This window comes from Astatotilapia calliptera, chromosome 22 (assembly GCF_900246225.1).
Source record: "Astatotilapia calliptera chromosome 22, fAstCal1.2, whole genome shotgun sequence".
NCBI lineage: Eukaryota > Metazoa > Chordata > Actinopteri > Cichliformes > Cichlidae > Astatotilapia > Astatotilapia calliptera.
Genome location: NC_039322.1, coordinates 32,666,358 through 32,679,237, shown reverse-complemented (window position 1 = coordinate 32,679,237; position 12,880 = coordinate 32,666,358). Strand labels below are relative to the sequence as shown.

Genomic DNA, 12,880 nt, shown 5'->3' with positions numbered 1-12,880 from the left:
AAATGAGAATAAGAAAGAAAAGTATGTCTTTGTGCCCCCTTTTCCCTGTTAATGCCCTATCGGCCCCCCTGGCTAAACTTTGCTACATCCGCCCCTGCACAGTTACCAGCGTCAGCTGTAGAAAAAGATCCACGAGTAGAAAGTAATATTAAATAAATTCTAACAACAGCTGATCAAGCTTAAACGTGCTGCTGTTGTTCAGCCGCTGGTTTCCTCTTTCTGGTGCAAAGTGGGCCAAAAGCAAACAAGAGAGACGGACTCGCAACAGAAAAGCCGATCAGCTGATCGTTAAGCAGTTTCATGATTGAAGTAGCAGCAGGAGAGGCAGTCGCTTGTTAAGCTTAACGCAGGAATGCTTTACAAACATTCAGAGATGGACTTACACACTTGCTTTACTTCTCTCGGGATAACTTTGTCGGAGATGAAATGCTAGCGAAGTTCCACATGCTATCCAGACCACCGACAGGTCCCGCATGCCACAGCCGCTCTATCACGTGATGCATACTGCTCCGACGTGCTAACGTTCTGAGGTGAGTTACGGCGTGTTGCAAGTTTTGTGAGGTGCTTTTGTGATATTTAATGGATCGGATTACATTTTTTATTTTTCTCCGATATCCGATCCAGTAATTTAGGTCAGTATCGGACCGATACGTAATATTGGATCGGTCCATCTCTAATTTATATATAAACATATATAAATAAAACAACTTCTTTTTTTTACATTAGTAACTCCTTTATATTATTGTTAATAATAAATTAATTAAAGCAACAAAACAACCTGAAGAGCTGGTTCGGAGCCGAAAGAGCCGGTTCTCTAAAAAGAGCCGGAAATCCCATCACTACTGTGGGCCACATGTTTAGGAAGGCTTCTGATTTAATTAATGATTTAATTAATCTACGTAGTTTCTTCCAACTGAAGAAATGGCTTACGAAAGCAAAAGATGTTGGACAATTCTAGTAGAAACAAGAGTTTTCCACTACTAGGGAGGGCCCCTATAGGCACGACACAGCCTGCCCTTCTCCCACCAACAGGGAATGCAAAGGATGGCAAATCCCAGCCTTCTCTTTGGAAGTCTATGGTACACGGGTGAAAAAATAACTGTCCACATGTAAACGCCAAAAATGAAGTCAAACGCTGTCAAGAACATGCCAAAGCAACAGGTGGCGATATAATCCACAATCTTTTTTTTAGAGCAGAAATGTCACAAGAATTTCCTCATTGCAAGGAGGACATAACCAAAGGCCATCATCACCACCAAGCTGAAGGCAAAAAGGGGGGAAATATAGGGCAAGCGGTGGACTGTCGTCGGAAAAGCGGTCATGGCAGATTGGTCCTACTGTACTGACCTGCCACCATACCATGGTGGGCACATCTCCACCCAACAGCATCATAACTGAGCCGCCAAGCAGCACACCTAACCCAGTCTCACCTTTGCAGGGAACAGGGCAGTTTTCCTTCACACGAGGACTTTTGGAGGATGATATTTGAAATAATCTGCATTATGTCATTTGGCAAATAACTTAACAATAAAAATGAGAAATATAATAGAATTTGTCTTTCAGGTAGGCATTGAATTAAAGTATAAAAAAAATAAAAAAAAGTTAATACAAAACAACCCAGAACAGTGCAAAAACAGATGGGGGAACTCTGGTAGGGGTAAAACTGCATCATATATAAATGCATATTTGCTTCACATTACCTCAGTAAGACCATGTGCAAAATCATCTTAGAGTGACTTAAATGTCCCCCCCCCCCCTTTTTTTGTTGTTGCTAAAAACAGAAAAAAGTACCACACAAAATACTACAAAAGCAAAATGATGCATTATATGCATATAGTGTATAAACTGAGAAAAGGCATAGAAGCACATTTCACCAACAAATCTAAATGTGCAAATGAATGAATCAACCTGTCAGATCTGTTGAGAAAAATAACCCACAAAACAAGAAAACTGCACCAAATCCATCAAAATAATAAGGCCAAATAGGACAGGGCCTATGAAGGAGTGTCTTTCAGTTCCTTGAGTTTGTCAGTTGACTGTTTCTCCAGAACCTCCAGACTTTTTTCCTTTTCTTTTGCAGCTCTTTGAAGCCCATTGGACTTTCAGATAAAGCACAATTTTCCCTCTGACTCAGCTTTTTCTGCATTCTGATCAGCAGGCTTTAGGAGAACCCACACATCCTTCTCCATTCTCTTCTTTTTGGCTTTTATCTCTGTTATCTCCTCCGTTAGTCCTTTGGTCTGCTTTGCTTTCTGTTCATGTTACCTTAGAAATCGTTGGTCCTCAAGATACATGGGATACTTCTGCCTGGCTGCAGCTGCAGAGAGCAGTAGCTCTTTTGTGTAGACTACATTGCGCAAACCTCCAACATGGTCAATAACGATCTGCTGAGCAATCAGTGAATGCTCTTTAAGGTTCTTAACCATTCCCTCGTTAGTCAGTCAGTCAGGGTGCTTGCTAATCAGTGCTTTTGCAGTTTTAGAGATGCTAAAAGTCAAAGTCATTAAATCATTTTCACTAATGTGTTCCAGCTGTTTCTCAAAGTCTCAAATTCTGTTAATTGAAAGTCAGCGTCAGCAGCATCAGAATCACTGTCCTCAGGCGGAACAGCCACAATGTCCTCATGCTGAATAAACCGATTAGTCTGAAGTTCCTCAAATATATTGTAATGACCTGGCTGGGGTTGTTAGCCAGATGCATTCTGGGTATTGTGTTGTCTGTGTTTTCTATCGTTCTGCTAGTTCCTATGTGTTTGATTCGCATGTTGTGTTAGTGTTATGTTAATGTAAGCCACAGTGAAGTTGGTGTGTTCTGTGGAGTGGGTTGAATTGGCATGGTTGGCTGACACCGCGACTCTATGTGGTGGGAGCGGGATAGGGGTTCGGTGTCAGCAGCGTTACATTGTTGTAGAAAAAGATGGTAAATAAACGACTGGTGTGAACCACTACTGTCTCCTGCTGGATCATTTGGGGATTATCAGTCTGCTGCTGAGACGCTCGGGGTCGTGCGGTGTATGAGGCATGAGCGCTCTCCATCCGTTGCGAAGTTTAGCGATAGCCGCTAGCGCCCCGCTAGCCGTTTAGCTAGTGAGCAGTTTAGCCAGTTTAGCTCCACTAACCCACGGTTGTTACAAAATATTTTCTGAAACAATCTCAGGTTTGAATTTCATCTTATTGTCAAGCTGATGCTCTTTGTTTTCGTGTGCATTAAAGGTTAGTATCTCTACTAGTGAAGATTGTGTCGTTTCCACAACACTGCTCTCCTCCCACGGTCCCTAGAGATGTTGAAAGGAATGACTTAGTCGAAGGCTCTAGAGGTCCCTATATACGCACGTAAACTTGTGTCAAAAAGTTCACCAAACTGATACGCACAGAATGTTTGCCTTCATCATGCAGTTGAAATTAGTGCATGCTGTTGGCTTCGTTTGTGCTGTAGTGATGGGATTTCCAGATCTTTTTAGAGAGCCGGCTCTTTCGGCTCCCAACCGGCTCTTCAGGTTGTTTTGTTGCTTTAACTAATTTATTATCAACAACAATATAAAATTATGCACAAAAAGAATGACTAATGTCAAAAAAACGTGGTTTTATTTATATATGTTTAAATATAAATATATGTGGTGGCCCCTAGAGACAAAGCACGTACAAACTCCAAAACACATTTCTAGCGTTAACTGAACTTCCAAAACAGAGCTACCTAGATCACTTAAATTACACAATTGAAAGCATATGTGTATTGTTTGTGTATGTATACACAAGCACTTATATATATATATAAACACCCAGCACGCCCCTGCGGGCGGTTTTTATCCTTCAAGCTCGGGTCCTCTACCAGAGGCCTGGGAGCTTGAGGGTCCTGCACAGTATCTTAGCTGTTCCCAGGACTGCGCTCTTCTGGACAGAGATCTCCGATGTTGTTCCCGGGATCTGCTGGAGCCACTCGCCTAGCTTGGGAGTCACCGCACCTAGTGCTCCGATTACCACGAGGACCACTGTTACCTTCACCCTCCACATCCTCTCGAGCTCTTCTCTGAGCCCTTGGTATTTCTCCAGCTTCTCATGTTCCTTCTTCCTGATATGGCTGTCATTCGGAACCGCTACATCGATCACTACGGCCGTCTTCTTCTGTTTGTCAACCACCACTATGTCCGGTTGGTTAGCCACCACCATTTTGTCTGTCTGTATCTGGAAGTCCCACAGGATCTTAGCTCGGTCATTCTCCACCACCCTTGGGGGCATCTCCCATTTTGACCTTGGGACTTCCAGGTTATACTCGGCACTGATGTTCCTGTACACTATGCCGGCCACTTGGTTATGGCGTTCCATGTATGCCTTGCCTGCTAGCATCTTGCACCCTGCTGTTATGTGCTGGATTGTCTCTGGGGCATCTTTACACAGCCTGCACCTGGGGTCTTGCCTGGTGTGATAGACCCCAGCCTCTATGGATCTTGTACTCAGAGCTTGTTCTTGTGCTGCCATGATTAGTGCCTCTGTGCTGTCTTTTAGTCCAGCTTTGTCCAGCCACTGGTAGGATTTCTGGATATCAGCCACCTCCTCTATCTGCCGGTGGTACATACCGTGCAGGGGCCTGTCCTTCCATGATGGTTCCTCGTCTCCCTCCTCTTTCTTGGGTTTCTGCTGCCTGAGGTATTCACTGAGCACTCGGTCAGTTGGGGCCATCTTCCCAATGTATTCTTGGATGTTCGTTGTCTCATCCTGGACTGTGGTGCTGACACTCACCAGTCCCCGGCCCTCTTCCTTCCGCTTAGCGTACAGCCTCAGGATGCTGGACTTGGGGTGAAACCCTCCATGCATGGTAAGGAGCTTTCTTGTCTTTATGTCAGTGGCTTCTATCTCCTCCTTTGGCCAGCCTATTACCCCAGCAGGGTACCTGATCACGGGCAGGGCGTACGTGTTGATGGCCCGGATCTTGTTCTTACCATTCAGGTGACTCCTCAGGACTTGCCTGACCCTCTGCAGGTACTTGGTGGTTGCAGCTTTTCTAGCGGCCTCTTCATGGTTCCCATTCGCCTGCGGGATCCCCAGGTACTTGTAACTGTCCTCTATGTCTGCAATGTTGCCTTCTGGTAGTTCAATCCCCTCAGTTCTGACTACCTTCCCTCTCTTTGTTACCATCTGACTACACTTCTCCAGTCCGAACGACATTCCAATGTCATTGCTGTATAGCCTGGTAGTGTGGATCAGTGAATCGATGTCTCGTTCACTCTTGGCATACAGCTTGATGTCATCCATGTACAGGAGGTGGCTGACAACTGCTCCGTTCCGTAGTCGGTATCCGTAGCCAGTCTTGTTAATGATCTCACTGAGGGGGTTCAGGCCTATGCAGAACAGCAGTGGGGACAGAGCATCTCCTTGGTAGATCCCGCACTTGATGGTGACTTGTGCTATGGGCTTGGAGTTGGCCTCTAGTGTTGTACGCCACATCCCCATTGAGTTCCTGATGAAGGCTCTTAGGGTCCCATTGATCTTGTACAATTCTAGGCATTCCAGTATCCAGCTGTGGGGCATTGAGTCATAGGCCTTCTTGTAATCAATCCAGGCAGTGCACAGGTTGGTCAGTCTGGTCTTGCAGTCTCGGCTGACTGTTCTGTCTACCAGTAGCTGGTGTTTGCGCCTCTGGTATTCTTGCCAATTCCTTTCTGTGTCCCGCTCATGTATTGACCCATGTGCCTGTTCATCTTAGCCGATATGATGCCTGACAGGAGCTTCCATGTAGTACTGAGGCAGGTTATTGGTCGGTAGTTGGAGGGGACCGGTCCCTTCTTGGGGTCCTTGGGGATCAGGACCGTCCGACCTTCGGTTAGCCATTCCGGGTGTTTCTCGTTAACTAAATGAACCAGCTGCTGTGAACCATATATATACAGTGTGTGTGTATATATATATATATATATATATATATATATATATATATATATATATATATATATATATATATACACATATATATTAGGGATGCAACGATACACAAAATTCACGGTTCGGTTCGGTTCGATATTTTTTCGATACAAAAAAAATGTTCATGCCTTTTTAATTTGTCATTTATTAAAATTATAAATATATATTTTAACTCAAAAGTACAGTTTTTAAATTTAACCCTAACCCTTGTGCGTGTTTTTTATTTTGACAGCGAATGCGCACCTGCGGACCACTTATGTGCAGCCCTGGTTATTTAGCTCGTCATATTGCAGCCACAGAAATTATTTTGTCCATGAAACCATAAAGCTGCACTTTCTTTTTGCCTTATAGTTTGGAAAAGAGAGTTTATTACAGAGAAATGTCTCTTTCCAAAATAAAAGCTATACTATCCGCTTCTTCTGGGCTATATTCTCAGCAGCATATTAAACATATAAGGAGAATCATGTGCTAACAGCTGTCTAAATGACTCGGCTAAAGTTAGTAGCATGCTTGCTTGTTTTTTTTCTGCTTCCACTTGTCTTTGCACTAGGATGATGTCGGCGTAAATGTGCAGTCATATTCGTTGTGTTCCCACTAGTGCTTTCAGGTTAATCTCGTTGAAATGACCTTAACGCCACAACACGGCAAATCTCCGTTAACGAGCTATCGCCGATCGCCCCGTGCATGGGGCTAGACGGCCAACACGTTAACGAGCTAACTGTGCTAACACACTAGTTCCCACCCATGTAATTGAGCATTGCATGGCACATCCAACATACTGTTTTACTTTAGTGCATGACTCGCTTACCTTCAGGGTCATACGTCACATGAAAACCAAAATAATTCCAAACGCCAGATCTGAATGAGGGTGTGGGAGGTCCATGTTGCAAGGAGAGCTTAACTTCTGTCTCGCTAGCTTGCCCTGCGCTCTTCCTTCTGACGATGCTGTCTGTGTTGAGCGCTCAGTGAATCTGCGTTCGACTACTCCGCCTAGGCTGCACTGTCGAGCCTAGGCGGAGTAGTCGAACGCAGATTCACTGAGCTCTCAACACAGACAGCATCGTCAGAAGGAAAGTTGATAAAATAAATTAAAAATTTTGTATTGTTCGATACATATGCGTACCGAACCGAAAGCACTGTATCGAACGGTTCAATATCGATACGAATATCATTGCACCCCTAATATATATATATATTAGTGCTGTCAATAGATTAAAAAAAATTAACTAACTAATCTCACAATTTTCTGTTATTAATTGCGATTAATCTCAATTACTTTATTAATAGCCTGGCTCCAATTACATTTTTTTATTCTTTATATTTTAAGTAATTATCGTTGTTCACCGAAGTCCAGTGGTCTCCGGTGAGAGCGACATTCCTTACTTGCACAAGCTTGCTGGACTGCTGAGCCCTCTGGTCCCCATACAAAGTGTGCAGTCTCGACACAATGGTTCCTCTCGAGGGCAGATTGTAACACTCATCTCCTGATGCAGCACGAATGACTTCTCTCAGTCCATCATCTTCTACTATGCTAACTGGTTGGCAGTTTTTAGCTATCCAAACAACCAAGGAATTGGTTACCTTTTCTCTCACATTTTTTGTTATTCGTCCACAAGCACCATACTCCTGAAGCGTAGACTGGCGAGGTCCCGTAGAGGTGGATTCAGTTAGGTGTTTTGCTCTCAGGTGATACGCCAGTGATGAACTGCTTCTGTGTTACTTGAATTCAGCGTTGCAAATTGTGCATCTTACTCTCGTTTTGTCCAACAAGCCATCAGGCAACTTCTTAAAGAGAAACTTTCCACCCAAAAGTCCGCCCTCGTCCATGCTTGCGTGTGTTAGCTAGTGTTAGCTAGATAGTAGCATGGTGTCACTTCTTCTTCTTCTTCTAATCATTTCTGTCAGGCCAAACGCCAGCATAGCACACTGTTGCCCCCTCCTCCAGAGGTGCTCATGAATTTAAAGGTCTTAGATTACAGGAAATTAATAAAAAAACAAAATCAGCGTTAAATTTTTTTAATGCATTAAACATTTCGCGTTGATCTTAACAATTAACGCGATAATTTTGACAGCACTAATATATATATATATATATATATATATATATATATATATATATATATGTATATATATATATATATATATATATAGCTGGAGAAATACCAAGGGCTCAGAGAAGAGCTCGAGAGGATGTGGAGGGTGAAGGTAATGGTGGTCACCGTGGTAATCGGAGCACTAGGTGTGGTGACTCCCAAGCTAGGCGAGTGGCTCCAGCAGATCCCGGGAACAACATCAGAGATCTCTGTCCAGAAGAGCGCAGTCCTGGGAACAGCTAAGATAGCTAAGATACTGCGCAGGACCCTCAAGCTCCCAGGCCTCTGGTAGAGGACCCGAGCTTGAAGGATAAACCGCCCGCAGGGGCGTGCTGGGTGTTTTTTTTTTTTTTTCTTTTTTTTATATATATATATTCAGATAATTTAAAAAAATGTTCATTTACCTGTTACTACCACACACCAAATCCGATCATTGGTACTTCCTGGCTTGTGTAGCCACGAGGTAACAAAAGCTCTGCGCCCTAGCATCCTGGTGTCACGGTCCCCCAGTTCAAACGTCCAACCACTGCCATGGTGGGAACAACAGTTCTTGCGGCCGACCCAGTGGACCGCAAGCAGGCAAAACCCGCTACGGGTCAGGCAGTGGTGGGAAAACAGTTCGGGCGGCCTACCTCCAACCCCATGATGGAAGCGGAACGCTTCAGGCGGCCTGCCACGGATCCGGTGGCGGCGGCGCTGCTCCTCCGGCGGCCTGCCACGGGTCCGGTGGCGGCAGAACGGTTCTGGTGGCCTGCCACGGGTCCGGTGGCGGCGGAACGGTTCTGGTGGCCTGCCACGGGTCCGATGGCAACGTCGCTGCTCCGGTGAGCAACAGAGAGGCGTGGCACATGGTCTATGACGCGCCGGTCGCTGACGTGGACGCACTGGACGTGGATGGCGTGGAGGCCGCGCTAGACGTGGAGGTCCCTCCGGTTCGCTGACCTCCGGCTGAGCGGGCCCCTCCTCGGCTGGCAGCGAGAGCCCCTCCTCGGCTGGCAGCGAGAGCCCCTCCTCGGCTGGCAGCGCCGGTTGTTCCTTCCGCTCGCCGAGCTCCTCTGCTGGTGGTTCGCTGAGCTCCTCCGGCTCGCTGAGCTCCTCCGGCTCGCTGAGCTCCTCCGGCTCGGGCATGCTGAGCTCCTCCGGCTCGCTGAGCTCCACAGCTGGCGACGCGGGCTCCTCCCGCTCGCTGAGCTCCTGCTCGGGCATGCTGAGCTCCTCCGGCTCGCTGAGCTTCTCCGGCTCGCTGAGCTCCTCCGGCTCGCTGAGCTCCTCCTGCTCGGGCATGCTGAGCTCCACAGCTGGCGACGCGGGCTCCTCCCGCTCGCTGAGCTCCCGCTCGGGCATGCTGAGCTCCTCCGGCTCGCTGAGCTCCACAGCTGGCGACGCGGGCTCCTCCCGCTCGCTGAGCTCCCGCTCGGGCATGCTGAGCTCCTCCGGCTCGCTGAGCTCCACAGCTGGCGACGTGGGTATAGATGGTCGTTGATCCGGAGGTGAAGATGGCGATGCGGAAGCTGCAGGTGGCGAAGATGACGGTCGAGCGGGTGATGTGGATGGTGAAGTCGAGAGTTCTGCGGTCGCTGCAGTCTGATGGGACGCTGGTGGAGAAGTAGCTGCAAAGGGCGGAGGTGATAATGGTGCGGCAGCTACTCGTGGTAGACTGGACAGCGATGTAGAAACAACAGGCAGGTGACATAATGGCAGGGTAGTTCCAGCAGGCATATCAGCCTCCAACTGAGGATGAAGACGAGAGGCTGACTGGACTGGCTGTGCTACGGCTACAGGCTGGGCAGCTGGCTGTGCTATGGCTACAGGCTGGGCAGCTGGCTGTGCTACGGCTACAGGCTGGGCAGCTGGCTGTGCTACGGCTACAGGCTGGGCAGCTGGCTGTGCTACGAGGTTAGCTTTCACACAGTCCCGTGAATAAACAGATGAGGTGAATGAAGATGAATTGTCCATATGACTCACCACAGCCGGCTGTTGGAAAGTTTTAGAGTCTGACTGCGGTGAGGCACACCGGCGGTGCAAGCGTCGCTTCTTTAACGATGCCGGGGCCAGCGTATCAGGCTGAGGTTCCACCAGCCGGCCGGACAGGAGAGCAGCTGTGTGATTTTGAGCTGCCGGTCCTTGGTCTGCTGACTCAGCAGGTGCCGCAGAGGTGAGTGGAGATGTGGTGAGGTGCAGAGGGCGTGTGAAACGTTTCCCCCGCAATGGAGGGTCCAACAAGCGAGCTGCAAGCTATCAGCCTATGAAAAAAGAAATAGGCAGCAAGGGCTCCCAGGGAGGTTGCCATATCCTCCTCGCCCGGACAGCCCAAACCAAACAGCTCAAAACAGGAACTTTCCCTCAGCGTGGTTATAATCGAAATTAGTCTCTTAATGTCCAAAAAGCTCACAGATGAGGTGATTGATGATAAGAAGGAATCAAAAAATACGACCTGTAAGTGTCTCTGATGTGGATCTGCCGCCTGGATAATGCTCCGACAGTATTTCCAGAGCTGGGCGAGCAATTCCTCCTGTGAGACGGTCCTTGAGTCCGCTGGGCCCATAATGGCTGGATCGTTCTGTCACGGTCTCGCTGGCAGACCGTGGGGATGTGGGGAAAGGAGGACCCAAAATGCAGGACTCTACAGTGCAACAGTGTTTATTTACAGTGGTGACAATCCGAACAACAATAAATCCCCCCGTGCGATCCCAACTCCCGTTCCGTGTCTTCTCCTTTATCCCATGCTCCGTGCTCTGTCTCCGTTCCCTGTGTACTCTCCGTGTGCTGCCTCCTGGTCGCCACAATTCCTCCTGAGGAAACACGTATACCAAAGGCAGCCGTGAGTACAAAACCTAACAGTAGACTTGCACTAACCTTGCACAATACACTTAAGACTGACGGGAAGTCACTCAACGATCCAGCGTCGAGGAGCTCTCAGCCACACTGTTTTGAAGCTCCTCTGACGAGGCTTGATCGGCGCCAGGTGTGTGTGGATTCCTGGGTGGGACCGGTCAGCTGGCAGGCCCACACCCACCAGGCCTAAAAGTGCCTGCCACGACCGCACCCTCACATACACAAGCACACACCCCTAAACACCTGACAGTACACCAACACGGAAAAACAGGACAGCAGACACAACCATAATAACAACAACCACAATAATGATAATAATAATAATAATAATAATAATAATAATAATAATAATAATAATAATAATAACTACAATAGTAGTCCACACTGCTCACGGACCCCGAATCCCTGGAACTGGGTCCGTGACACCTGGAGCACTTCTGTTTTGTTTTGGAGTTTGTACTGTGCCTCAGCAGAGCAACAAATATCATCATAGACAGTTCCCATCCTGTTTTTAACTTGTTCAGCCTGCTTCCATCAGGGAAGTGCTACAGGTGCCCCCAAAGCCATAACCACCCTTAACTCGTACACACACACCAATAACACAGTCCCACACAGCCATTTTCCCATTTCCCTTTATAAACCACCACTGTGCAATAATAAATTCTATGCGCAATAACCCAAACTGTATATACAAAACAAACTATTTATTTACCTATTTACTTTTTTCTTCTTACACCAGATTGTATATTTGTACATTTTTATACATTTTATATATGTAGCGCAGCAGAACTGTGCCCCCCCTAACCCTCCCCCCCTACATGTTTGCACTGAGTTGGAGATGCTCTGTATCTTATTTAACAAATGTCTATTCTAAATAATAAAGGTTGAGTTTAAGGATAAAGTGACTGAAATGAACCCAGAACTGAACTGTGTATTTTTGCATTGTATTATATCCTAGGAGGCATTGTGTAACTCAATACTAAAAAATAACATGGTAGTTGATGTTGTCACTAAGTAGCTCTACAGTATAGTGGATTACACATTTGCCTAAGTAGTGAACAAACCTTGGTGGCTGTGTCAGGAAGCTGTAAACCTGCCGTAGTGACCACTTGTGAGCAAGGAAGTAGTTTGTTAATGTTGTGAATAGTTCCCTTCATCAGGGCAAGAGCACTGAATCACAAACAGTTTGTTGCACTTTTGGAGGAGCGTAAGACTGAACATGCTAACACAGGATGCTACACAGGTGTCAGGTGCTCAGCTGGGACAAAGTGCTGAAAAGAGTGTCACTGCAGTTTGTTTGTTAGTCCTTTTTGACTCGACCTTCATAAGTGAACAAACATAAACAAAAACTAGTTAGAGATCCTCTCTCACAATTGGTCCACTGTCCTTTGCATTTCCACCTCAGACACTGAATTTGAATGTTGATAAATAGTAATAACATTTTTGCATTTTTATTACAATTCCAATTTCATTTTGTTTTCAATTTCATAACCCTCACTCCTGTGTCCTGGTCATTTGTTAGCACTAATACTACCCCACTGACAACTGTGCTACAATTTTCGATTGCTTCTCAGGTGGAGTCCAGTGTCCAAACATCAGTGCTCTGCAGGAGGTGAGAAGGTGCAATGACCATCCCTGTACTGTCTACCACTGGCAAACTGGTCCATGGGGACAATGCATCGAGGACTCTTTCATTCCATCAACCAACACATCTGTGGGCCGTACTCGTGGAGATGATGTCTCCTGTTCTGTGGGGATGCAAACCCGCAAAGTCATTTGTGTCCGGGTGAATGTGGGCCAGGTTCCTCCCAAAAAGTAAGAAAACCTAATCAGCATATTTTGGCATATGACCGAATACTCTATTGCACGTCTTGTGAAGTTGAAAGGGCATGAAATTGTCCCAGTTCATTACCAGTACAAAAACTGAACAAAAATATCTATCCATGTAAAATTATTCTGGGACTTTTTCACCTTCTCTCTTATTTTTATGTTTTGACTGTCTGTTCTGTCACTTGTGATAACATTGTATGCACACATCAA

General features: G+C 46.5%; 1 protein-coding gene across 2 annotated transcripts in view; it reads left to right on the top strand.

Moving 5' to 3' along the window:
* Window positions 1-12,880, top strand: part of thsd7aa (thrombospondin, type I, domain containing 7Aa) — a 169,833-nt gene that overhangs the window by 97,554 nt on the left and 59,399 nt on the right. For both annotated transcript variants that reach the window (XM_026157251.1, XM_026157250.1), the window contains exon 8: window positions 12,415-12,655. In XM_026157251.1, the coding sequence (XP_026013036.1) occupies window positions 12,415-12,655 (241 nt within the window). The remainder of the gene's footprint in view (window positions 1-12,414; window positions 12,656-12,880) is intronic.